Source organism: Clytia hemisphaerica, unplaced genomic scaffold (assembly GCF_902728285.1).
Source record: "Clytia hemisphaerica strain Z4C2 unplaced genomic scaffold, Clytia hemisphaerica genome assembly, whole genome shotgun sequence".
Classification (NCBI taxonomy): Eukaryota; Metazoa; Cnidaria; class Hydrozoa; order Leptothecata; family Clytiidae; genus Clytia; species Clytia hemisphaerica.
The window spans coordinates 1,785,883-1,811,380 of NW_027103721.1; the positions used below are offsets into that span (position 1 = coordinate 1,785,883).

The 25,498-nt window shown below is 35.4% G+C and overlaps 2 protein-coding genes across 2 annotated transcripts; both read right to left on the reverse strand.

Annotated features, from left to right (window-relative positions):
• Positions 1-785: 785 nt before the first annotated feature.
• On the reverse strand, positions 786-25,273 carry LOC136804379 (alpha-enolase-like). The gene is made up of 9 exons (XM_067061092.1): positions 25,141-25,273; positions 24,356-24,510; positions 23,093-23,296; positions 14,950-15,115; positions 14,115-14,252; positions 6,663-6,987; positions 5,859-5,967; positions 5,625-5,683; positions 786-1,043 (listed from the first exon to the last, which is right to left on the reverse strand). Exons 1-9 carry the CDS (start codon positions 25,226-25,228, stop codon positions 977-979), a joined length of 1,311 nt encoding a protein of 436 aa, XP_066917193.1. The 5' UTR covers positions 25,229-25,273; the 3' UTR covers positions 786-976.
• On the reverse strand, positions 15,979-21,613 carry LOC136804387 (uncharacterized). The gene is made up of 6 exons (XM_067061101.1): positions 21,275-21,613; positions 20,216-21,110; positions 19,817-20,086; positions 19,574-19,691; positions 18,296-19,431; positions 15,979-18,134 (listed from the first exon to the last, which is right to left on the reverse strand). The coding sequence occupies exons 1-6, from the start codon at positions 21,611-21,613 to the stop codon at positions 16,651-16,653; spliced, it is 4,242 nt and encodes a 1,413-aa protein (XP_066917202.1). The 3' UTR covers positions 15,979-16,650.
• Positions 25,274-25,498: the final 225 nt, after the last annotated feature.

Here is a 25,498-nt window from a genome sequence, read left to right on the forward strand (position 1 = left end):
CTTGGATGGGAAATATAGCTCGAAAATTGATCACCATTTTTAATTCTATAATGTTAATCAAAAAAGGTAAAAAATGTTAAGTTTCTTCATAATTTCAACATTTTATTAACAAAGGTCGTAAATTATGACTTGAAGCTTTTCCCATGAACAGTCAAGCTTCTTTAACCCTTTAAGTGCCGATGTCGGGTATACCAGACATGGGCTATATAGGAAGGCAAAGTCCTCCTGTAATACCCAGTCTGAGTTCGAAATCGTCATTTTTGGTCTAACTCGTAGAAATTGCATTGGGCTTAATGGTCAAGGCAAAAAATAAAATTTAAAGTGAGTATCTTTCCAGCTAGATTTTAAGCAAAAAAAAATGCTAAAATTTGACGAAAATCTATTTTTTAAGATTTTGACCGCTTTTTGGTCAATGAGTGATCCAAGAACCTCCAAATTTGGCCCTGCTTTACTTGATTCTGTCCTCTAGCGAATTCATTTGAAGTTTTACTACTGGGCACCTTTCCATCATTCAGGCAGGTCCGCTTTAATTCCCCTAACTTAACCCTCCTTAGCCGCCGCCGCCCACCCTCCCTTCCTAAATTGGGTGGCACCTAAAGAAGAGACTCTAAGCTATCCAATGAACTATAAACGAGCTTCTAACTCCTTCTAGATCCGGAGATATAAGCCTTTAAAGTTTAAACTAGCGATCTTCTTTAAAGAAAAATGACCGTGGCAATTAAAGGGTTAAGTTAGTCTGCAAGAAGGTTTGATAGGATTGCAAATCAATGATAAACAAATACAAATTTTGTTAAAAAAAGATATTTTCAAGTAGAGCATTCAAAATAATATTTTGGTATTTTTTACAAATTGCACTTTTTTTTAGGATATTTAAATAATAAAGTTAAGAATTCGTTTTTCTGAAATTTTTAAGATGAGGTTAGAATTGATTAGTTAAAAGATTCTAAAAAAATACGTGCAACAGTGTGACGTCATTTTAAGCCAATGGATGACGGAATTTCTTGCCAGCATAAACAGCATTTGCTCCGAGCTCCTCTTCGATTCTGAAAATAGAGAAGAAAACATACAAATTTATGACAACAAACAAAAACTCATTTTCAGAACTCACATCTAAGAACAAATTGAGAAACAAACAATTACACGTTTTTTTTTATAAGAACATCCACAATTTTTGAAGCCTTCGGATGATCTTAACTTTTTGAGTTTTAAGCCTAAAAACGTTCTTAACACGTTGTCTTATTTTCACCATTTTTTGAGTATTTTTGTCGATTTTCCTAAGAAATCTTGTGAGTCCGCGAAGCCTTAAAATGTTCTTAACTTGTTCTTAACATTTTGGCCATCGAAGCCTTATTTTCTTATAGTTTGTTCTTATGAAGAAAAAAACGTGTACACAAACTTTAGATAATGTACCTATCCAAGAACACCTTCTGAAAGGTAAAGTATGAATATCATGAAAATATATCAGAATGGCTTAAGTTAAGCGAAAACTCACGGTTCCTATATGAAAAAGATTTTGTACTCTTGCCAGTCAGAAAAAGTTGTTACTCTTGCTAAATTACGATTTAAAAAAGATGATGAAAAAGAGTAAGGAACATTTATTAGCGGACACTGCTAAAGGCCCACACCTCTTTCTAGTGGACAAAAGTTGCGAAGCAGGGTGTTTCACAGTCCAACTCTAATGAAAAAAAATCTCCAAAAGGCGGACACTGATTAGCGGACCACTCAATTTAGCGGACAAGGTTTTTGCAAATAATTTTTTCAATCATTGCCCCCGCAGGAGCGTAGCGACGAGGAGGCACTCATAGTTTCACGCATAGATATTGGACTGGAATCTCGAAAATTGTTGTCTTGTCGCGCAAGCATCCCCGTAGTTAGTCTCTTCCGTAAATGCTCGGTTTTTTTCCGGGACGGTAGTATACATATTTTCATATTACGTTATATGGTATTATCATTATTACATATTACAATTTTAGTTTTGATTTAGCTTTGAAAAGCTGATAGCGATTTGATACAATAAACTGTGCAAATCAAAACAAACAAAATGGCAGACTGGTTATGATTATGATGAGCTGATTCATTGACTAGAAAAAGTGGGTTGTTGTCAAATTTGTTTCTTGTCCTTTGAACTGAATACTAACTCTGTAATTTAGTCAGAAGTTCACTTCAGCAAGGATTTCAATTCGTTTCCGGAATCTTTAAAGAAATTGCTTATTTTCAATGTACATTGATATTTTTGTTCAACTCAAATTTATTTTTGTCTGTCATTTTATTGATAACTACCTTTATTGTTTATAGGGCTTTTGAGCTTTAAATACCATCATGGTCGTAACCGAGAAGTCCTTCTTAACTGTAAAACAACCGACAAAGTACAAAAAAGTTTGAATGTACGCATATGTAAGTGAATCCAACGTGTTTGACTTTTTCTTTTGGTCGTCAAAAAATTTAACCCCTTCTTAGAGTGTTTTTTACGTCTTTTCAGTGGGGTAAATCTTTTTCAAAAACCTGAAAAAAGTTTGTTTACTCGTTAAACGTTACATGCGCATTAAACTTTTCATGCAGTTGTGATGCCTAAATAAACTACGCCCAGTGGTTTGGTGAACTCGCTCCAAATTCTGGCTTTCTAAGGTAGGAACCTTCCCGAAGGCATTTAACGGGTGGTTAGACTAGGTACACAGACAGTCATACAGAAACACCATAAAGGAAAAGTATATCGCTAGCTATAAACTCAAAAAGTCTAGCTTCCTGAAGGAACGTCTCTTCATTGTCTGCGCTGCGATCAGCTTGGAGAAAAGATTGCATCATGAAAAAGTACTATGCACTTGAAAAGAAATTTAGGCGCATTTTAACTTTTCTCGACTGTACGTCTGAATGAACCAAAAATGGCCTCCTTTACTTTTCTTTTGACCAACAACATAGAAGATTTTGCTTGAGAAGTGCAATCACAGCGTACGCTAGTGGAACCCGGGCCTTAACTAGGATAAGTGAGTTTCTATTTCACCCAACTTAAGATGGCGCAGAACTTTTTGATAAATTTTATACGCAGTATCCTCTTGACTATTGTTTATTAGGCAAAGTAGCAATAGAGAAATGTTGAAATATAGCAGCCAATGAAAAAAAAGAAGCTATTTCTGATTGGTTACCTTGTGGATTTATTCACTGCGTATGTCCATATATTTTGCCTACAATCTAAGATGTCTGCGACATTATTAGAAAAGGTCTATTTAGTGAATAGTAATCATGACATATATTGCTATAAGAAAGAAAATAGGAGAAAAAACAAACAAACAGGAGATGTGAAAATCAGTAAGATAATGATACCATAACTTTTTAAATATATTTTTGAGAGGCTTTTCCAGCTTTTCATTAAATTTTATTAAGTTATCAAGCTGCATGAATTCTTCAAGTATGTATTTTTTTATAATGGAATATAATTTCTTTTTTCAAGCAAACGCCTCAATCAATCAATCAATAAATCAATCAATCAATCAATCAATCAATCAATCAATCAATCAATCAATCAATCAATCAATCAATCAATCAATCAATCAATCAATCAATCAATCAATAATTAAATCAATTATTCCTGATTATTTTTTAAATTTTTAATCTTTAAAGCATTAAAGCTTTATAAGTGCATGACATGATCTTTATGTGGGGGCATTTAGTGAAAGCTATGACTAGTTTAAATAATACTGTTTCAAAATTTCGTAATGTATTTCAAATTTTCTTCTGCCCAATCTTTGGCCGGTAAAATAATGAAAATCTGGCACCTGAAAAGTGTGCCTTTCCTATTTATTTGAAGATTTTGCCAGCTTTTAAATTACAACTTTGCAAGCAATCGAGGCTTAGATTTAGGAGAAAATTATGCAAAAATCCTGTTAAAGAGCAGCATTAGAACAGCCAAACAACAGCCAAAATATTTCCTTGTTCTTATCACAAGCGTGTATTTAATTTTTTTCAAAGGGACCAATCAACCAAACGTTACACAATTATCCGTAATAGGTGTATATTAAAGTGTTATCTTTGTAGGTTAAGTCTTTATTAGATAATAGGCTGTTCAATTTTAAATCTATACAGGGGAAGTGGACGAACCTTTTCAAGCAAAAGAATATTTCTCGAAAACGAGTGGACACCCACTGGAAAATGAAAATGCAAAAAAAAACTCTTGAAAAATTCTTCTTAGTAATTTAAAGTGAGGAGGGACGAAATGAAACCACTTAGCCTTACCCTCTGGTAGTTTTATAATAATTTTTTACCCCCTGGAAAAGTTGTTCAACCCTCTTTTATGTGGGTGTAGAATGGAACAGCCCAATCAAAAGTTGAAAATGGTAAAAGGGTAAAGCGGTAAAAGGTCATTCGTTCTGCGTGGTGAAAAATTATCCTAACTTTGGAAAGTCACGCTACCCTTCGTATCCTTTTCGAACATAAGTAGCATAAAACTAGAATATGGTAATTGATGCCTTTATTCTTCATAATTCTTATCAACTAAAGAGACATAATCAAAGGTTGAGAAATCTTCCTAAAAAGTAGTCACGCCCTTCTTAGGTGAAAAGACGCATTTGGGAACCCTCAAATGCCATCGTGAAATTAAAAAAAAAAAGGTTTGTTAAGCAGCTGAAGCTTATTTCGGGAGAGAGGGGAATTCTTAAAAGAATTTGACTTGTGCCATAGAAGCAATAAAAAGAAAAGCAATCTGTAAACTAACTAACTCAATATACATTTTAAGAGCTAATCAGCTCATTACAAAATTCCAAACAGATGCGCTATTTTGAAAAAGGAAGTTAAACTTGTTAAAGAAATTCTTATCATTTTTCAAAGGTTCCCTGACCCATATAAATAATTGCCTAAACATGACAATAAAACGTGTTTAGGGTTATTTTTATAAAACATAATACCAAAGCTAGGTAAAAGACCGGTATAACGACGACAACGAAAACAGAAAAAAGAAACTCTGGCGATATCACTTGGTGCCTAGCGGGGGGATAAGGGGGGGGGGGGGGGCTATTATTTTTTGTCAGTAATGTTTCGTCTTATTTTTTCGTTAATTTACCGTGTAACCTATATTATAAAGATACGAAAACGCGACTGATTGTAACGCAATAAGTAGCCTACACATTATTATATTTTCCATTCATTCTTGTGACTATAATTGTATCAATGCCTTATGGAAATGACCAAAGATAATGCTACTCGAAAGGTATAAATGCAAGTCGAAAAACACGCTTCACAAAATCGAATTGCATCAATAACATAAGTTTTCTATTTACGTGCTTAGGTTTCTAGTTATAGTTCCTTAATTAAAAAACCCCCATAGTGGGCAACACCCGCCCTTCCAAACCTCTCCTGAAAAAGGTCAACCCCACCTACATAGGTTTACCCCCGCCTAATATTTCTCATCACCCAACCCAACCTTTTTTAAAATCTGGATTGAAAATCCAGGGGGATGCCCACTATGAAACCAATACCATAGTGAATAATGATATTAGTTTAAACTCAAACTCCCGCCCCATGGCTCTGGTTCTTATCAGGCCAAGAATCGAATTAGCAGGCCAAATGAGGTCATTGAAGGATAGATTCCTTTCACAGATTTACCTTAAAGGTTGAAACATGAATACACATATTACCTTAAGATTTGGTTGTATTTGGCTAATCGCTCAGATCTGCATGGAGCTCCAGTTTTGATCTAAAAGAAAAAAAAAAAAACAGAATACAGTCAAAGCTTCCATGAGTGGTCAAAAATATTCTTCCTGGGCTAACTCCCGCAATTCAATAATTCTTCAATTATCAAGATCCTTTTTCAATGTAATGATTAATACATTATTTCTTTCTTCAAAATGTATGATATAAAGAGAGGGTACCTGTCCAGCACAAAGACCGACAACGAGATCTGCAATGAAGGTGTCTTCAGTTTCACCACTACGATGGCTCACCATTACGCCCCATCCACTGCTTTGGGCTAATTTACATCTAGAGAAATAGACAAGAAACATATAGTGTAAGACATGTGTAAGGGATCGAGAGTTTTAATTTTGGAGTACAGTAGACCATTGCTTATTCGAACTTTTATTATTGTTTGAATCTTTTATAATTCGAACTAAGTCTCAGTCCCCGTTAAGGAAAAAACCCTCTTGCAATACGTTCTATAATTTAAATCTCTCTGTAATTCAAGTAAATAATATTGCCTGTTTGAGCTCCAATCCCAGTCCCCGTTAAGGAGTAACTCTCTAAAAATACTTAAAATACTTTCTTCAATTCAAATCTCTTTTTAACTCGAATAAATAAGATTGTAAATAAGTTCGAGGTTGCATTAGCGAGGGAAGGGGGAAGTTCAATAACTCGAATGAACGCGAAGAAGAGATCAGCCAACATTTGAGTTGCGGAGACTTATCTCTTAAGAGGCGTTGAATTGCCTTACAATTCCCTCAAGGGACCGTTCTTTTCAAGTTATGGAGACGCAAAATTGCATAAAGACTCCTTCAAGGGACCAGGAAAGTTGTTTACGTTAAGGATACATTTAAGTGTAATGGTGGTTCGAGTTAGAGAAAATTTTGATAAGGGTTATTTACATGACATTTGTCGAAATGGTTGTAAATTTGGCGATAGCAACCCTATAAGTTCCTTCCTCTGTAGATCTCAAAAGTATCGTTGCAAAAAAAACTTACGCCTCAATAGATTCCGTTACTGATCCAATCTGGTTGACTTTCAATAATAACGCATTGCAAGCTTTCTTTTCGATAGCGGTTTTCATTCTTTTCGGGTTGGTGACAGTCAAATCGTCACCGACAATTTGACATGAGGTTGTAGCGTTGAATGCTGACCACGATTCCCAGTCGTCCTGGTCAAAGACGTCCTCCATGGAGACGATCGGGTAATTCTCGGTGAATGAGGTGTAGAGATCGGCCAATTGAGCACCGGTCAAGATTTTAGACGTGTCTTTACCTTCCTTGGTTTTAAAATCGAGATCGTATTTTCCATCGATATAAAATTCTAAAAAAGAAGGAAAATTGATATAGATTTTTCGCTTCCTGTCGCTTCACAAATTCGTCCGTATTTTCATTTGCATAGGTACTGATTACGTCATCGTCATCCTTCGATGTAGGGTCCGAGAGGAAGGAGGTCCGAAATGAGGTAATTGAGTCGCCTCTTACATTTCCCGTTTGTCTCCGTGATTCTTTCTATTTACTGAGGAATTAACATGGCAATTTTAAAGTTTCTATTTAACAAAGACTGTTTTATTTATTAGCATGATTAACATATACCTTTCCGAGGGGAAAAAAAAAATAAACCAGCTGCGCTGGAAGCTCCGGCTTAAGAGATTAAAAGAAGTAAAAGATGAGTTTGTTGAGTTAGTTGTGTTAGAACGTTGCCCACAAACTACTAATCAGAACATATCAGAAAGCAAAGTAATTATTCTATTGCAGAGCGATTATGAGAAATAATCTTAACGAATATAAATAAACCAGCTGAAAGTTTACCTCTTCTAAGTGATTACACATGCATAAAGCATATTTATTTATTTATTATTTATTTACTACTTTTTATTCAACTTAATATTTTTTTTATTGAATTGTACACTAGTTGTTTTATAATCTGTAAATTACTTAATATTTTTTCATTTATTTATTTTTTTGTTCCATTATAGCTAAAATAACTTGTAAAAAGTTCATGCTAATAAAGAAATAGAAAATAGAAATAGAAATGCACTTTCTTGCCTAAAGAACCAACCTCACCCCCCCCCCAACTCATCCTCGACTAAAAAGTTCAAAATGGGATTTAAAGGAGATAAACATTTGGGAGTCAATATTTTCAAGTTCTTATAAATTTATTTTTTTCTAAACTTGCCAATAGTGAAGCCATGATGCGCCGTTGATATGATTATCCGGATAAATTTTGGGGAGAAAAATAGCCTAAATTAGAGGCCACGGCTTTTAGCTAAGCATTATTTTTTCTGTTGGGATAATACTTGGAGGAGAGTAGGATAAACCAAATAAAATGGTACAATAGTGTGTATGTAATAAATAGTGGTATATTTGGAAAAAACCTGTTTCGGGTTTGAAAAATCTTCAAAAGGAACGGTTGCCCCAGCCAATGAAATTACGACAAAGTCCAAAAAATATCATTTTCAGTTATAACACTGAAAATTTCTCCAATCTTGTTCAAATTTCCACAGGAATTGTGTTTTAGTATCCTTTACTGAATTCTCATAGTGATATGTTTGTAAAAAATATGTGTCGGGTTTCAAAAATCAAAAGGAACGGTCGCCAGCCGCGATGAAAATTACGACAAAGTCCAAAACGATCATTTTCAGCCATAACACTGAAATTTCCACAGGAATTGTGTTTTAGTATCCTTTACTGAATTTTCATAGTGATATGTTTGTAAAAAATATGTGTCGGGTTTCAAAAATCAAAAGGAACGGTCGCCAGCCGCGATGAAAATTACGACAAAGTCCAAAACGATCATTTTCAGCCATAACACTGTGAAATTTCCACAGGAATTGTGTTTTAGTATCCTTTACTGAATTCTCATAGTGATATGTTTGTAAAAAATATGTGTCAGGTTTGAAAAGTCAAAAGGAACGGTCGCCAGTCGCGATGAAATTACGACAAAGTCCAAAAACGATCATTTTCAGCCATAACACTGTGAAGATTTCTCCAATCTTGTTCAAATTTACACAGGAATTGTGTTTTAGTATCATTTATTGAATTCTCATAGTGATATGTTTGTAAAAAATCTGTGTCGGGTTTGAAAAATCAAAAGGAACGGTCGCCAGTCAACAATGATGAATACAAAACAGGATCATTTTCAGACATACACATAACACCATAAAAATTACTCAGATCGTTTTTAAATTTGCACTGTAATGTTGTAATTTTAGTATTCGCTTTTGAATTCCAATGGCTTTGTGTTTGAAAGTTTCATTTCCAAGTTACAGAGTTTTATGGTTTTGTGCGTCTAGAAGAGAAGTTAGCCATATGCAAGATTTAAAAGCACTCGATCAGCTGACAATTCATGGCCAAAATTTCTCCAAAGTCTTTCCACATTGTAAGAGAACCAGTATGCATCAAACTTCTTATAAATCATGTCCAAAACATCATAAATAATGATGAAAATTATCAATTTTTCACTGAAATTTGCCCATTCGCTACACAGTCAGCTAGCCCACTTTCGGCAGCCATCTTTTTCTAAATACTTTCGGCGAATCAAATCACAATATTATCGAAATCCAGATAATCCGTTTTTATTAAATCGGAATAGATGATCGGATTAGATAAACAAACAAAAAATGTCTTGACCGGACGAGAGAGAATTTAAGGCTCCTAGGCCGGAGCAAAAAAAAGAAGATACGAGAAAGATTTGACTTCCAAAAGAAAATTGAAAACTACCTTTTGGTTTTAATAAAAATGAACGAACACCCTGACTAGAAGTAGTCAAAATAACGAAAAGAGATGTTTTCATGTTCATGGCCTGGTGTACCTTTGCATAGTTTTTCTCGTTTGTTGGCGAATTCACGTCAGTTAGTAGACTAGAGTCAACTTTTGACTGAACTTTGCTTTCTGATGATTTTGATAGCGCTGAGTCCAGTGAAGTAGACTAGAGGATATCATACTTTCGTTTTCAAAAATTATAAAACAACAAATCAATAAAATATATTCTATAACCACATCAAATTTTTTGGAACTAATTAAAACATATAAATGTATCAAAAATTTGAAAAAATGGTCTATTAGTCATGGTTTTCCATTTGTTTTTCTTCCAAAAAGGGACTGGATCTAGTAGCATGTATTTGCTACCACCTCAAGTAAAGCCAAAAAAAATGGAGTCTGTCAAATTACGCCAGGTAATTACGCTGATAAGTGGTATCAGCGCCATTCAGTCTATCAAAAAGCTTTAGTTTGATCCAGAGCTGGTCAGTTAGGACTAGCAGTTTGCTTGAGTTTAGTCTGAAACTTGTTCCCCCTAGATTTGTAGAATCAGTCTATTCTGCTTTTAATAGTCGGACAAAATCATTTACATAAATCATCAATCAATCACAATTTCAGAAAATAAATATCCAAACAATATCCATTATATGATGACGTCAGCACCATTCAAGTTCTTGCAATGTTTCGACCAATCCGTCAACAATGCAGAATCTTTCCGTTACACAATGTTCTCACATACCAGCAAATTATTCTTTATTCGGCACGCTTTAAATGTTATACTCATCGCCTTAAATCTCATGCTGATATACGGATGTTATAAGACACGTCGTCCATACACGATAACTATCAAATTATTTATCCTACTATACATACTGGACATCCTAACAATCGCCATATATTGCGTTAACATGTTCCTGATTACATTTTACAAACATATGACTTGTTTTATATTCTTGGCATTTTTCTCGTTCAGCCAATTCGCAATGCATTTTGGGGTGTATCTATTCGGTACGATTTCCGTTCTACGCTTTATATCGTTAAGGAAGCCGTTCCAACACCCGAGTTCAAGGCATATTTCATATGTACTATTCGTGGATTTTGGAATTTCTACTATTTCTACTACCTATAGTTCGTTCTGGTCTTTACTATATATCCGACGTCAATTCAGTATGGCTATTATGCGCAAAGCTTCCGTTTTAACATACATAGCATATCTCTGCTTTATTGCGTGCACGCTAATAGTGAAAGTACTTTCTTACAAACAACTGACGAACAAAACGCTCAACGTGACAAAAAAGATAAAGATAAAGGATGTAGGGAATACGCGCCTGGCAGAAGTTAGAGACATACGTGACACTTCATCAACGAGACACACCCGAAGTGATGACTTGAGTGACCAAGGAGCCAAAGATAACCCCGTTACACTTTTTTATAAGAACCAGTAAATTTTTGCTGAGGCTCGGCTGTTCTTATTTTTTTGGCACTTTGAGCCTTGAATTGTTCTTATTTTGTTCTTATTTTTTCTAAGGTAAAAAATAAGTTTTGGCTATTTACTTTACTATTTAGAGGATTTTAGAAACCAGTGATTCTTTTTGTTATAACTCCTAACTTCAGCCTCTCCACTGTTCTTAAATTTTTCTTATTTTATGGCATTTTTGAGCCTCATTGTTCTTATAAAATTGTTCTTATTAAAAAAAATGTGTAACGTCGAAGATTTATCAACAGTTCTTGGTCGACCAGGAGTACAAAACAAATATCATACAAGCAACGAAGCAGTAGTAATTGAGAATCAAACTTCCCTAATGAAGAAACGCCAGGCTGTCAAAACTCTAATTATTACGGATTGTTAAATGGACATATCAGTTGATGACTTAAAAATCAACATTGCGTTAAGACTACTTAGACTGAACAATATATTTACGAACAATATTTGACGATATCGTTTTCGGATCGTAGTGTACGAAGTAAATAACATGTACTCTATCATAAAAAGAAAGTTTCTTTCTGTGTAAACAATCCCCTATATTGTTGGAATGTTGAAAATCGAGGTGATAATATATTGCAGACAACTTTTCAATATATTGCCGCCGGCACTCAGCAATATATCATCAATATATTGCCTGACAATATATTGTGTAGTGTTAAATACATTGATACTTATAATAATATATAACAATGGATATCTTTTGTGAAGATGTTGAAAATCGTTCTGATAAATTCAACCAAATCTTTTCCAAGCAAATTAGAATTGAACAGTTTTTAAAGCTGGTGTTCACGATGACAAGTTGACTGGATGCTGGTTGATGATGGCCGTAAACTCGTCCCGTGTCTTCCTCGATTCAAAACAAAAGCGCGGAATCCTTTCACGAATTTGAGATAAACGAAAAAATTGAAAGCACAGCTTGCGAATACCAAATCACAAGACGTTTGATACGACACCAGTAACCATGACTGATTTAGTAGAGCTGTAGCGGAAAGTGACGTAGTGAGGACCATAAAGCATATTGACGCAATCACTCTTGGTATGAAGTTGGTCACGATAGCTAGAATCATTAGAATTCGTAACGTCTTGACAGCTGTTAGATTCCTCTTATACTCTAGGCGAGACATTCGGTCATTCGCATTAGTATTGCTATTTTCATCGAATAATTTAACAGTCTTTAAATATCTCATTGTCAAGATGTTGAAGCCAACAATCAAAACAATAGGAGTGGTCTCTGAAACAGCTATTACAGTAATAATTGCCAATGTTGAATTATAAACTCCAGACGTGTTTTCAGTGCAAACTCCAGCCTCAGGATAAAATATGTAAGCACCTTCCATGAAAAATTGCGTGCGCGCAGAGAACGCAAGAATATATAAAACGAGACAAAGAAGCGTCCCCATTCTTCTTTTAATCTGTTTTTTCAGCGGTTTGGTGATCTTTCGGTAACGATCAAACGACATTGCAAGTAGCATAAATAAGGAGACGTCACAAAAAGCAAAAGGCGTTTCATTCCATCTACAAGCAAATCTACCAACTCTCAAAAAATCATTGAGCATAAAACTGGATAGACATGCAATTCGTGTCAAACAACTTAATGAATCAGCTATGGCCATGTTCGTTATGAACAAAAAGTAGCCATTGAAAGGTCTTTTTCGTGACTTTGGAGTAAAGTAGTAAAGGATAGCCGCGTTCAAAATGGTAGCCACGAACTGTAGACTAATGGAAATAATACGAAAAATGCCGATTAAATCCATAATGTCACCATTCAAGGTCAAAGATGTTGCTAAAAGAAGTCACCAAAATTTGGTATACTTATAAGTTTAAGCTAAATGATGCAAATCATTTTTCTAATTCCGATTATTTCATAGCAGTTTCTCATCTCTCTGAGAGATTTCTTGAAAATATATTTTGAAATAGTCAAAATATGAGAAAAACAAAAAGAATGAATGAATTTTATCATTGTTCGCGGAACTGATTAAACCTATTATTATATTAAATAATTTATACAAAAACAAGTGATACTTTTATGGGTCTACCTGGTTATCAAACTAATCAATGAACATTGATTGAAACAGTGAAACACATGAGACGTAACTGGTCAAAATAAAAAAAATAATAAATAATGAAACCATATCTATTGGGAGAAGCTATCAACACTATTGAAAAAGACTTTTGAAAAAGAAATAAAAAAGCAATTAAACGCCTTTCTATTTAAGAACAATCCACTATCAGAAAAATGTAGTCTAATAAATAAGGTTTCTAGAAAACTCAAACCATTGCCCTCCATCGTGACATTTACATCTAAAAAAACTAATAAAAATAATAATAATATGACTACAAGAACATTGCTCTATGCTTATCAATAGCGATTCTTATAGATAAAGATTCGTTTTTTGAGCGGAAAAACTTTTGTGAAAATCTGCTTCAGTCATCTTTTACCAATGAAGTTACCCTACTTTCATGCAAAAAAAATCTGAAAAAATTAATGATCCAATTTTTCACAAAGTCTTAAAAAGCCGTTGTTTGGCTGAAATTTGGCCCAAAATTTTTTTTTTCGAAAATCGGGTTCACATTTTGGCCACCACAATGTGATGTTTTTGCACCTTTGTACCAAAAATCTTAAGATTCTATGATTCAATCCTGAGAAAAGTTGGTAACAGACGAACGAACACAGGTTAATTTATAGGACCTCCATCCCACCGGGGTAGGTCCAAAAAGATATGAAATAGATTTTGGATTTTGTCTTGTTCGGTACGGGGTCACCGCCTCCCAAAAGCATCTAAACCTAAATTTTATGTTGTCAAATTCAAGTCGTTTCATAATTCCTATCTACGCACACTTTTTGTCCAATCATGTGAGATTTGCCGATTTCTACCTTAATTCACAAAATTGTAGCCAGTGTCTTAGAAGTAGTTATTTTCGAAAAGATAATCTATTCAATCGAGTCTTCATAACTCGAACACGCACGGGGAACACAAATTTATTCGATAAATCGAATTTGTTTCAAAATAATTCATACAGTCGAGGCTTCATAACTCGAACACGTACGGGGAATCTCAATTTGTTCGAGTTATGGCGTAAGGTTCATAACGTTAACTGAAGGGACAAAAAACTTGTTTCAGTTAAAGAGACTGCACTGCATATACTCATCCTGGTCTTAATTTGAGGGTTCGATAAATGAAATTAATGAAAAGTCATCTTACCTGAGGCAGCAACATCCATTCCGATGTCAACTTTGTCGGTGTATCCAGCTTTGGCGATGGCTTCCTTCAGTAGTTCCAAACCTTCACGGTTGTCTTGGATGTTTGGGGCGAAACCACCCTCATCACCAACGTTCGTTGCTAGGTAACGAAAAAGCGTTACAATCTTAATTGAATCCTTAAGTTTACGCCTAGAATTAGAAATATTTTTTCATTTTGTATTTTTTTATCGATAGATTTTAAAGTAGTATACACGTTTTTTTTTTTTTAAACACTTTTATGAAACACGAGGTTCAGAATGCCTAAAAACTAAGAAACATCAAGAAACATGACGAGGCTGAGGCTGAGAAATTAAGATTTTTTAAGGGGACTTGGAGTTTCATTGAATAAGGGAACGTACGAAATAGTAGGGCGTGGTAAGTGACTTTCAATATTATAGAATAATGAAACATATCGAATAGTAGAACATCGAATTAGAGAACATAAGCTGTAAGTTTGCCAAGTTTTTGACAACTAGAATTTCGCATGTTTTCTTTTTAGTTAGATTTTCAACGTCTTCTCAACAAGAATAAAACATGCAAGTGGGTTTCGTTTCAAGAGATGTCTGATGTCAACGATTTATATAAATGTATTATACTTAATATTCATGATGAAATTTGGCATATGAACCCTGACATTTTTTGAGGTATGTATAATGGTATGGTGAGGTATGTTGAATTTGGGTTCTAACTTAAGAAAACTGTTTAGAATAATTTAGGATAACTTTCCCCATAGAGAATATTGATATGATGAAATGGAAAATAAACACCATCATCCTTTTAACAAAGCGTGTACATACCATCTTGACCGTACTTTTTCTTGATGACCGATTTCAAGTTGTGGTAAACTTCAGCACCAATCCTCATGGCTTCGGTGAAGTTTGCAGCACCAGTGGGTAGAATCATAAACTCTTGCATGGCAAGTTTATTTCCTGCATGTGAGCCACCATTAATGACATTAAATGCCTGTCAAACAGAGAAGAAATGGGTTCAAAAAAATTCTCAGCTTGTCAATTTCATTGCTTAGATAAGTTAAAATCATAATAAGACCTGAAGGCTAATAATAATGTTGAATGTACATACAATCATTAAAGATGATCCAGAGGGTAAAGAATAATTCTATATCGTCCATCCTCATTCTAATATATAGTCGGTCAGATAGGTGAAATTTTCGTCTCCGGAATGGGAGTAATCCTAAGGTGGTTTTTTGGTATCCTTAGACATCCTAGTTATGGAAAAAGTTGGTCGACCAGATCAAATCGGTAGCTTAATATAATTTTTAGGCCCAATTGTGTGGCTCGGTGGTGTGAAATTACAGCAAAAAAATCGCCATTTTGGGGGGTCTGGCTAGCTTGATTCTGCCATAACTTTTGATCTAATAGTGTTTTGTGCTTGAAATTTGGAGGAGTTTTTCATCATTATATGTTAAATTCAATGGCAAAAAATTTTTTTCAAAAATATGAGGTGGGGACCTACAACTGGCCCTTCGAGGCCAGCAAAGACCTAAAAATGAAATTTTCGTACATGAGGTATATTTTTGAGCGTATATCATGATGAACTGGCTGAAATATCTTGAAAATGCTTTGAAATAGTTCACAATAGTTCACTAACATGAAATATATTTAAAAAAATTATATACTGGTCCTAGTTAGTTAAAGGTAAGAAAAGATAGAACTCAAAATTCTCAAAAAATCACTTTTTTAGCATTTTCTATACAAAAAATGTCATATTTTTTCATTGAATGATCAAAATCACTTGAAGTGTTAAAGAATGTTTTCTTTATTGAACCCAAACTAGAATAAAGGGGTAGGGTCCCAAGACTGGCTCTCAAACGCCGTCTGAGGCCGAAAATGCTATGTTTATTCCTGGTCCGATTTTCAAGTTTTCAGAGATATTTTGAATAGTCTCAAAAGCAAAGTATAGTTTATATATAGACAGGTAGATAAAATAAATATAGAAAATCACTTAAATAATAAAAAGTCCATTAAATGAAGACTTCATCATAATCCTCATCTTCATTTGATTCTTCTTCACTTTCAAAGTCATTTTCTTCATCGCTAACTTCCTCATCAAAACCATCCCCCTCATCAAAATCGTCGTTGTTTAACTCAAAAACCACGAAGTTATCACAATTTTGCTTCGTACAAGCATCTGTGCATTTTAAAGAATTGTCTACACAAGGACATGAACCAGCCACGCATTTTTTTGTACAAATACAAAACATCATTTCAAGCACCTCGTCAGGTGCAGGGTTGACATGGTTCCACGAAATGATGAAATCTCCTTCATTTTCATCCCAACCCAATCCAATAGGAGATGGAATTTCTGGATGACTCTCCAATGATTGCCTCCATATGTAAACCTGGTATGAGGCTCTCATACTGTGTTGCCTGAGACTGTCAGCACACGGAGGTATTGACTTCGGGTCCAGATGACCATGTTTGGCTGCATACATCTTGTAACGCACAATGTTCGTGTCGTCTTCTTTATGACCATATAGGTCACACACGAATTTCTGTATTTGCTCGAACTGCTCCTCCGTCAATTCGGGTGACACTCCAAAGTTGGCGAAAAGGTTGATGTAATTCTTGGTCTTTCATCATTGTTTTCACTGGCTGGACTTTTCCTTTCCCAGCAAATGAGCTGATCGTGTCACAGCCAGTAAACCCATGTAATCCAAGGAGTGCTTTCGATGCGTTGACGGTATCTTTGACTCCATACTTGGTTTCCAGTGACTCTACGATTCCATCCAGACTGATGATTCTTGCTTTATTCTTTACGCCGGTTTTCATAAAAAGCGTGCAGTTGATTTTATTAGCGAGCCCAAGAGCAATTAGCAGGACATCGGTGTCTGGGGTATGAATTACAATTTTGTCAAAGGTTTGGGATATGTGCTTGGCGTGAAAGATCAAACGAGTGTCTGCTTCCTCGTGGTTACAGAACAATTCTGATACGTTTGTATCATTCTGAATGTTGATACAGGTTTGATCAAAGCCAACATTCACATTAGTCGTCCCAATACATGTATGGTTGGCTTTCCATCTTTCAGCGAGGTATCGAATCAGTGCCATCTTGTTTTTGCCATTCGACAAAAGTGACGTGAATTGCTTGATCTTCTGAGAGCCAATGATTTTCTTGATCTCCAGTTTTCCACTTTCTCGGTTCCCTCTTTCTGCATTTTTGATCGATTTGTCACGATAAACGTCAAAAACGATGTCCACTCGTGATGCATTTCCAGAGGAAGATATGGCCGATGCTAGGAGATGATCTGCATAACTTTGATAAGTGTGTCCTGTTGGTTTTACTTTTCGTACCAATGCCATACCATCGATGATCGCAGCAAATGGTTTGTCAACTTTCTGCTGAGGGGCAACATCTTTTTCCAAATGATGCATCAATGAAGATTTTGTTGTCTTGTTTAGTGATCCATTGGATTCAGCCAAAGACCATGGAACGGGACCAAGCGGAAAACGAAATACTTCTTTGAGGTCGAGTTGGCGGAATTGTTGGATTAATGCAATCTTGCCAAAAATGTTGCTCTGGGTCGAGAACTGAGCTTCTTTACCATTTGGCATCTTTACTGTTTTCCTCAATAGTTTGGTGAAAGTACCCAAATTAAGCCTATTTAACGTTGCGAAGAAGTCAACTTCGTTTCTTTGTAATCTTTCTTGTTGGAATTTCACCAAAGCGTTTTCACCAAGCATTTCAGCATCAAGAAGTTGATCTTTAACCTCTTCTGTGGGCGCAACACCAGATGTCAAGCTCATCAAATCGCATTCTTCAAAAGGATTGATGAACATTGAATCAATTGTATCTTTGACGTTCTTTACATCCTTTTGATCCCGTCTGATTCGAGCAGGGCTAAGGTCTGGGTGTTTGGAATTCCTTGACATGGAAAGGAACTCTTGCATGTGCTTCCTAACTTCCGCTCTGTATGCTGCAGTGAGAACCCATCTTTGAACAGCTCCGTGGTTTGTACTGAAGCCTGAAAATAAATCAACAAAAGTCTGAAAATGGACAGTTTTTACTTTTCAGTAAACAAATTTCTTTTAAAAACTATTTTTTACAATCTGCTTTAGGCTACTAGCTTTCAGGCAATGTCTTCCAGTCATTGTTTAAAGTAGTTGGTTAAAATCAAACACATACCTGTTGTTCCACCGGGTGTCTTTGTGTCTTTGTTGATTGTAGTTTCGATGACTTTATCAGCTTCCATTCTTCCGAAAGGATTATCAGATGACAGTTGGACGGAGAAGTTACCACTTTGGAATTCGTCGTAAATATCAGGAAAATCTTCTTTGAGGTGTGTCAGTTCTTGGTAGTGAGCAGTTAGGTAATGCGAGTAATTTGGACGGTCGTATGCAAAGAACCAAGGTAAAGCCTGTCTAAGCGAAACAAGGTAGAGTGACCAATGACCACTTCGAGTTGCAAAGATTAGGTTGAAGAGCAGCTCGCACATCTCAAGAAAGGTTAACCAAAACTTTGGAAGATCTGCTTTGTCAGACAAACTTTCTTTGAATGAAACGAGCTTGTTGGAATATTCTTGCATTTCTGTTGAAGATACAACATCGGTGTAATTTTCGATGGTTTTGCTTCCAATGCTGTCATACAACGCTTTGACAGTTTTAGGATGTTCCTTTTTGAATTTTTCCAGTAACAAACGTGAAAATGCTTCATACAGTATCTTGTATGCTCTAACTGCCCTCTTGTAAGCCCGTGATCCCGAAAACATTGTATCAACTGAACCTTCGGCGACAAGAACACTTTGGATGACTAAATCCTTCAGCCCAGCGTCTTTGAATCTGGTAGCCAACACAGCGAGGAAGGTCATAATGATGTGGAATGTGCCCATCATAAGGAAGACGCTTTTAAACTTCTCTGGCTCCTTACACTTTATCTGATACGCTTTAGCATAGATCGCCTGATCGTAAACACAAACGATTGATTTGACATTGAGTTGATCTTTGATTCGTATAGCCCGCTCCAGCATGTGATAGATCGTCGACATTTCAGTGGCGGGGGCGTCTAAACAATCAAGATAACCAACTTGACTGGGTCTTATGGGTATATCTTGCCTTATCTTGATAAAGAAGCCTGTCCAGCTTGGCACGTGTTGCATGATTGGTTGGTGGATTCTTAAAGCTACCCATGTGTTATAGAGATGGACTTGATCGGCACAGAGGATATCAGCGAAAGAATCTTCTTTGGCAGCTGAAGTTGCCTTTGGCCCAACCCTTTTCCCAAGAATATACTCTTCGAGCAACGTTGGGGTGCTTTTAAAAGATCTAAAAGGGAAACAAGATATTCGCCTTATTCATTGCTAAAATAATATGCTTTAACATAAACGGTCAGACTACGGAAATCCGTCATCATAAACAGATCAAGAGCAATTCAGAAATTTATTATGTTCGTTTGCAAATCAATTACCTTCGCTTTGTATGTACAGGCTCCGTTGTGAAACTTCCTCCACGTCCATCGATTTCAATTGTTTTCTTCACGTCTGGCTGGATAATGATTGAATTAACTTTGTGTGTCGTCCCTTCCCCTAAAATAAATAACATGACGGGTTTCTTTTGATATTTTAAAGAAATCCAAGATGTTAAAACGCCGAGGGTATTGATATTGTTATTTGAAATGATTTTGGAATTGTTGAATAATTTAATTTCATACCCGATAGTGTTTCTTCGAGGCGATCAATGTTATCTTCAGCAAGCATGGCAAACGTTTCTTTTTCGGTGGTTTCCGGAAGTTGAACCTTTTCTCCATCTGTTGAGTCAACTTTTTGGTAAGCAACCTCTGTCAGTAACGATTGAACCACATCATAGCTTATCCCGTGGCCCAATTTGTTCATTGTGCGTATTAGTTCCACATTGTTCGTCAAGTCTTTGATCTGACAAGCCAATAAACAACTTTTGGGTGTCAGTTTCTCTCCGTTGTGCACTAAAATTGATATAGTATAATTTGGTTTAAAGCAGAAACTAGATATTTTATAAAATCATGAAATGAATTTAAATTTCTTAAACAGCAACATCCCTACAATGTTCAAGTATTTTAAAAGGTTCGACATACCTGCGTATACGAGATCTTGAGCAAACGAAAGTTTGAGTCGATTTACTCGATCTGATTGAGAATTGATGTTGCCAGAAAGTAAGACTGATAAGAATGAATCCAAGTATTCTGGTATTTGAAAATCGATGGCATTCATATCCTCAGGAGAAGGTGGCCATGGCATTGTGTAGTCAATGTCTTTTATTTCCTTCCTCATAATACTGCCACTTTGACAAACAACCGCTTTTGGTTCCTGAGCTTGATCGATTTCTGCAAGTTTCAATTTGGCCTCATACAATTCTGACACTATATCTTCTTTTCTCCACGAAGATGGGTAGAGGAAAATAGTTTTACCACGAGAGAGAAAAACGAAGTCGTTTGTTTTTCTTTCGATGGTTCGTCGAATGTTTCGCTTCCCACTTTCTGATTTAACTAACGATTGTAGAAATTTTAATTCGATGTATCTCGGGTTCTGATGTAGATCATTCAGACAGTTGAGGAGATCGGTAAGGTCATCGTTATCTCCATCGTCAAAAACAGTATCGGTGTCACCACATGGTTCTTGTTGGTTCTCATCGTTTGGTCGAATGCGGACATAATCTCTGTAACACGTAAAGTGGTAGTGGGCTTCCTTTGCTATTAATTCATCGCTTGTGACAGCAAGAACATCAGAGTCGAATCTTTCCTGAGCCAATGTCCTGATTTTATCATCTGCTCGTAATTGAACACAAGGCGTCAGAATCTCTCGTGTCTTACTGCTTAAAACGTATTTGTCTGCTTTGCAAAATATACACTTTTTTGGAAGAATACTGCTTCCCGATTCAACAGAACTATGACGTGATGACCTTCTTCTCGGGGGCTCATTTTCAACAATTTCGTAATCGGTTTTCTCGTTGGTGAATAGTGGTTGGGTGCTCTGAAATAGAATTTAGTATAACCATTAGTGAAAATCAATATATCACATCTCTTATACCCCTGTCTCATATCATTCAAAATAAGTCAGTGGTGACCTGCGGATTCTCTTGGGTTAGTTAAACCAAGAACTCTGTGACAAACTGTCAGTTATTAAAATATACTTACTTTTAAAATGTTATCTAAAGTCTTCCAGTGGGTGTATGTATTTCTACACTTCAAATGATAGTATATATCAGGGTAATCATCATTTCCACCATCAGCAGTACGTTGAATTTCTAACTCCAATACGTTTTCATCGTTTCGAATTCGAGCGGCTTCCAACAGTTTCTTCCATGATTCAGAAGAGGGTAATTTTGTCAAGTCTTCGCTAGAGTCCGTAATGTGTATAAAGCAAGATTCACCTGCGTACTTGGATTTCTTCTTTGCAACTACCTTTTTCTTTTTGCCTTCTGGAACCCAATCTTCGTCATCATCCTTTTTCCTTTTCTTACTTGTTTTAACCATCTTATCTATTTATTAAATTTCATTTCAATCTGAAATAATAAAAAGTATCTTTAATCGATTATAAATAAAACACGAAAATCCAAGATTTTGTGGATTGATTATAATTGTCTAAAATTCAGCCAATCAAGATAAACATAACCGTAATGTTGTTAGTCTGTCACTGCCACTAGTTATAAATATTGAGACCATAATTTGATTGTAAAATATGAAAGTATTTCCCACACAAAACATGTTACAAAATCGACTGCACTGCATATAAAACGTGTTAATTGCTGTGATATTATTGTGAAGAAAAAGAGATAATGGACAATAATTATTATGATAAAGATGAAGTGATTTTCTCTAACCAGCAGCCCTATTCCGCCTTTGAGGGCCTGTCTTGGGACCCTGCCCCTTTATTCTAGTTTGGGTTCAGTAAAGAAAACATTCTTTAACACTTCAAGTGATTTTGATCATTCAATGAAAAGATATGACATTTTTTGTATAGAAAATGCTAAAAAAGTGATTTTTTGAGAATTTTGAGTTCTATCTTTCCTTACCTTTAACTAATTAGGACCAGTATATCATCTTTTTTAATATATTTCACGTTAGTGAACTTTTGTGAGCTATTTCAAAGCATTTTCAAGATATTTCGGCCTGTTCATCATGATATACGCTCAAAAATATAGCTCATGTGTGAAAATTTCATTTTTAGGTCTTCACCGGCCTCAAAGGGCCAGTTGTAGGTCCCCACCACATATTTTTGAAAAAACATTTTTGCCATTGAATTTAACATATAATGATGAAAAACTCCTCCAAATTTCAAGCACAAAACACTATTAGATCAAAAGTTATGGCAGAATTAAGCTAGCCAGACCCCCCAAAATAGCGATTTTTTTGCTGTAATTTCACACCACCGAGCCACACAATTGGGCCTAAAAATTATATTAAGCTACCGATTTAATCTGGTCGACCAACTTTTTCCATAACTAGGATGTCTAAGGATACCAAAAAACCACCTTAGGATTACTCCCATTCCGGAGACGAAAAACCGAATTCTTAGGTCCTAGCTGACGGACTAATAGTATGAAGGAGAATATTTCCAAGAGATTTTTTGGCAAATTTTGCTATTTTCCAGGGGCTATCCCTGTTTTTTCAAGAAAATTATTTTCTTGAAAATGTTGGCTTAAAAGGTTCGTCCACCCCCTTTGTATGGATTTTATTTAAATGGTAAAGCCAAGTGAGAGCAGGCGAGGCCTGAGTCTAAATTTACTGTTTCCTATGGAGAAAAGCGTGCAGCTTTTGCACCAATTTTGTTATATTTTTCAGGAAAATTCCGCATCCGATATGGAATCTGATACTAGATTCCGTAAACCTTCCAGTTGTAAAACCTTCAGAGCAAAGGGTGTCGTAGCATATTTCCACATCTGGCACAATATAAAAATTTACTTGTTTTCCATGAATGAAGAAAAGAGTGCAGCTCTTTCAAAAACAACTTACAGGGACAGGTAAAATCACTTTTTTATTACCAGCCAGGTCAGCAATGTGTTGATACAATGGAACACCTTTCTGTGCGGCACCAGCCTTACAGACGGCCAGGGAAACAGCTAAGATGGCATTAGCACCAAGTTTCGATTTGTTGTCTGTGCCATCTAAATCGAACATGATTTGGTCGACTGAGGTTTGCTGGGTGACATCAATGTTCTGTTATTATAGGAAAAGATAAAGAATTTTAGAATCGTGACGTAAAATGGAGTAAAATTAACCCATTGGGGTAAGATGATTTAGTAATCATTGCGTTCGACAACTGGTGTTTGGGAGTCTGAATGGAAAGTCTCTCAAATATTCTATTTCAGTAACAGAAGAGACATGTATCAAAAAAAAACTTTGACTGGGATTTCAATAATATGAAAAAAGTTGAAAAACATTATCATTACATTATTCTTTTGCAAGGTGTGATATTGAACTGAAATTATTTACCAACTAACACTACTTCAAAGGAATAAATTTTGGTGGAATTCAATTTAGCGGTTAAAAGGTCAAAATTCGGAAGTTTAATTTAGTAATTTAGTTTCGAATTTAATTTCCCAATTGAGAGAATTTTTTTTATTAGAATATGGCCTATTTTGCACTAAAAAGACCACTTTTAGAGGTGATTTTTTGAATTCCTTGATAATTTGTTCCGCGAAAATTTTTTCCCAAAAAAATTTCTACCTTGCAAAAATTTCTTCCTTTTTTAAAGGTACTATAATATATAGGATGAACCAGGATGAACTCTCACTGGGGTTAAATTTCCCAGATTTGGGTGTCATGTGAAAAATTAAGTCTTACAGTAATTGGAATTTGGAAAAACACATCTGCAAAATTAAATTTCTGCTAAAGGATTTTTTTTAACCACAAAATTATCAATTTTTTTTGTTTTTTTATTATTTGTTAATGTGAGGGTGCACACAAACCTTGATCTATTACAAAATAGATTGCCCTAGTTTTGGTTTATTTTCTTGTAAAAAATTTATTTTAAGGTTTATGCACTTCCCAAAAATTGTCATTTCTACCTTGATGTGCGAAATTCAATCGCACTTAAAATCACCAACCTCTTATCTACAAAATTTGATTCCAGTGGTATCTTAAAGTTTCACGGATGAACTCGCTCACGAAATTTAACCTCCAAAAAAAATTCATCCCATTAAAGTAAATGTTTTCAGTTTTCAAAAAAGAGAAAAAAATGAGAGCATAAATTTTGGGTGCATCTTGGTGGCTTACCTTTTCGATTAAGGCTGGTGCAATAATGTTGTTGATGTTTGAAACCGCTGTACTGACACCTTTTCCAAGGTATTTTGTGGCATCCTTATCACGTAGTTCAAGTGCCTCGTGAATACCGGTACTAGCTCCAGAAGGAACAGCAGCTCTGAACAGACCTAAAACCAAAAATAACATTTATTTTGATCCCATAAATTTTGCGTGCCTTTCATTGTCGTACCGTCCATTGTTGTGCTATTCATTGTAGCGCCTTTTGCTGTCACGAATCACATGAAATAGGGTATTTGGGTGAATTGCAGAAAAATCATACAATGTCCCGTCCGCAACAAAAGCTTCATTTATGCTTACAAGTCAAGATCTGGGAACTAGAGGACCCCCATTTTTGTTTTGTTGTGACATAGTAAATGGTTTCTTCCGTTAAAGACATTTCTTGCCTTTAAATAATCTATTCTGAATTTTTTAATTGGTAAAAACTAATACGGTCATGAATTTAAAGTTCTTAGAAATTGCATTTGCCAAAGTTGAGTTATGGGTCCTCAAAAAGTGCCTGTTGCGGACGGGACATTGTATGATTTTTCTGCAATTCAGCCATTTATGCACATTTCTGGGATAATTCTTTTGATGTTTTGATGAAAAATATGGGTACATAGAAATAATATCAGAGCTTTTATTTTTGCATAAGTTTTCTGCACAAAAACAAAAGGCACATGAAAATGAATGGGATCAAAGTATTTACTTGCAATCTAAAAATATAGACTTTGACGACTTCAATAGATTTATCTATTTACCTTTGGGTGTATGGAGGTCAACTTCTACAGTTGGGTTTCCACGACTGTCAAAGATTTGTCTTGCATGAATCTTGCTAACTCCAGACATTGTGCTGTTTCAGTTTTTAAAAGTTTCCACTAAAGGTAAAACAATATATCTATAACAATATTACATCATAAATTCTTTTTTTCCCGTTCAAGATAAATACATCATACTTATCCCACATCAGTTAGATTCTTCTAGCAAATTTCATTAGTCAAAAGACACCGCGTGGAGGTGGGATGTACACTGTATCTGTCTTCAAGCGTTCGGTTGAGAAAAAAGAAGACATTGCATATTGACGAATGTACTTTCAAATGTTTTTCTAAAACAAAATTC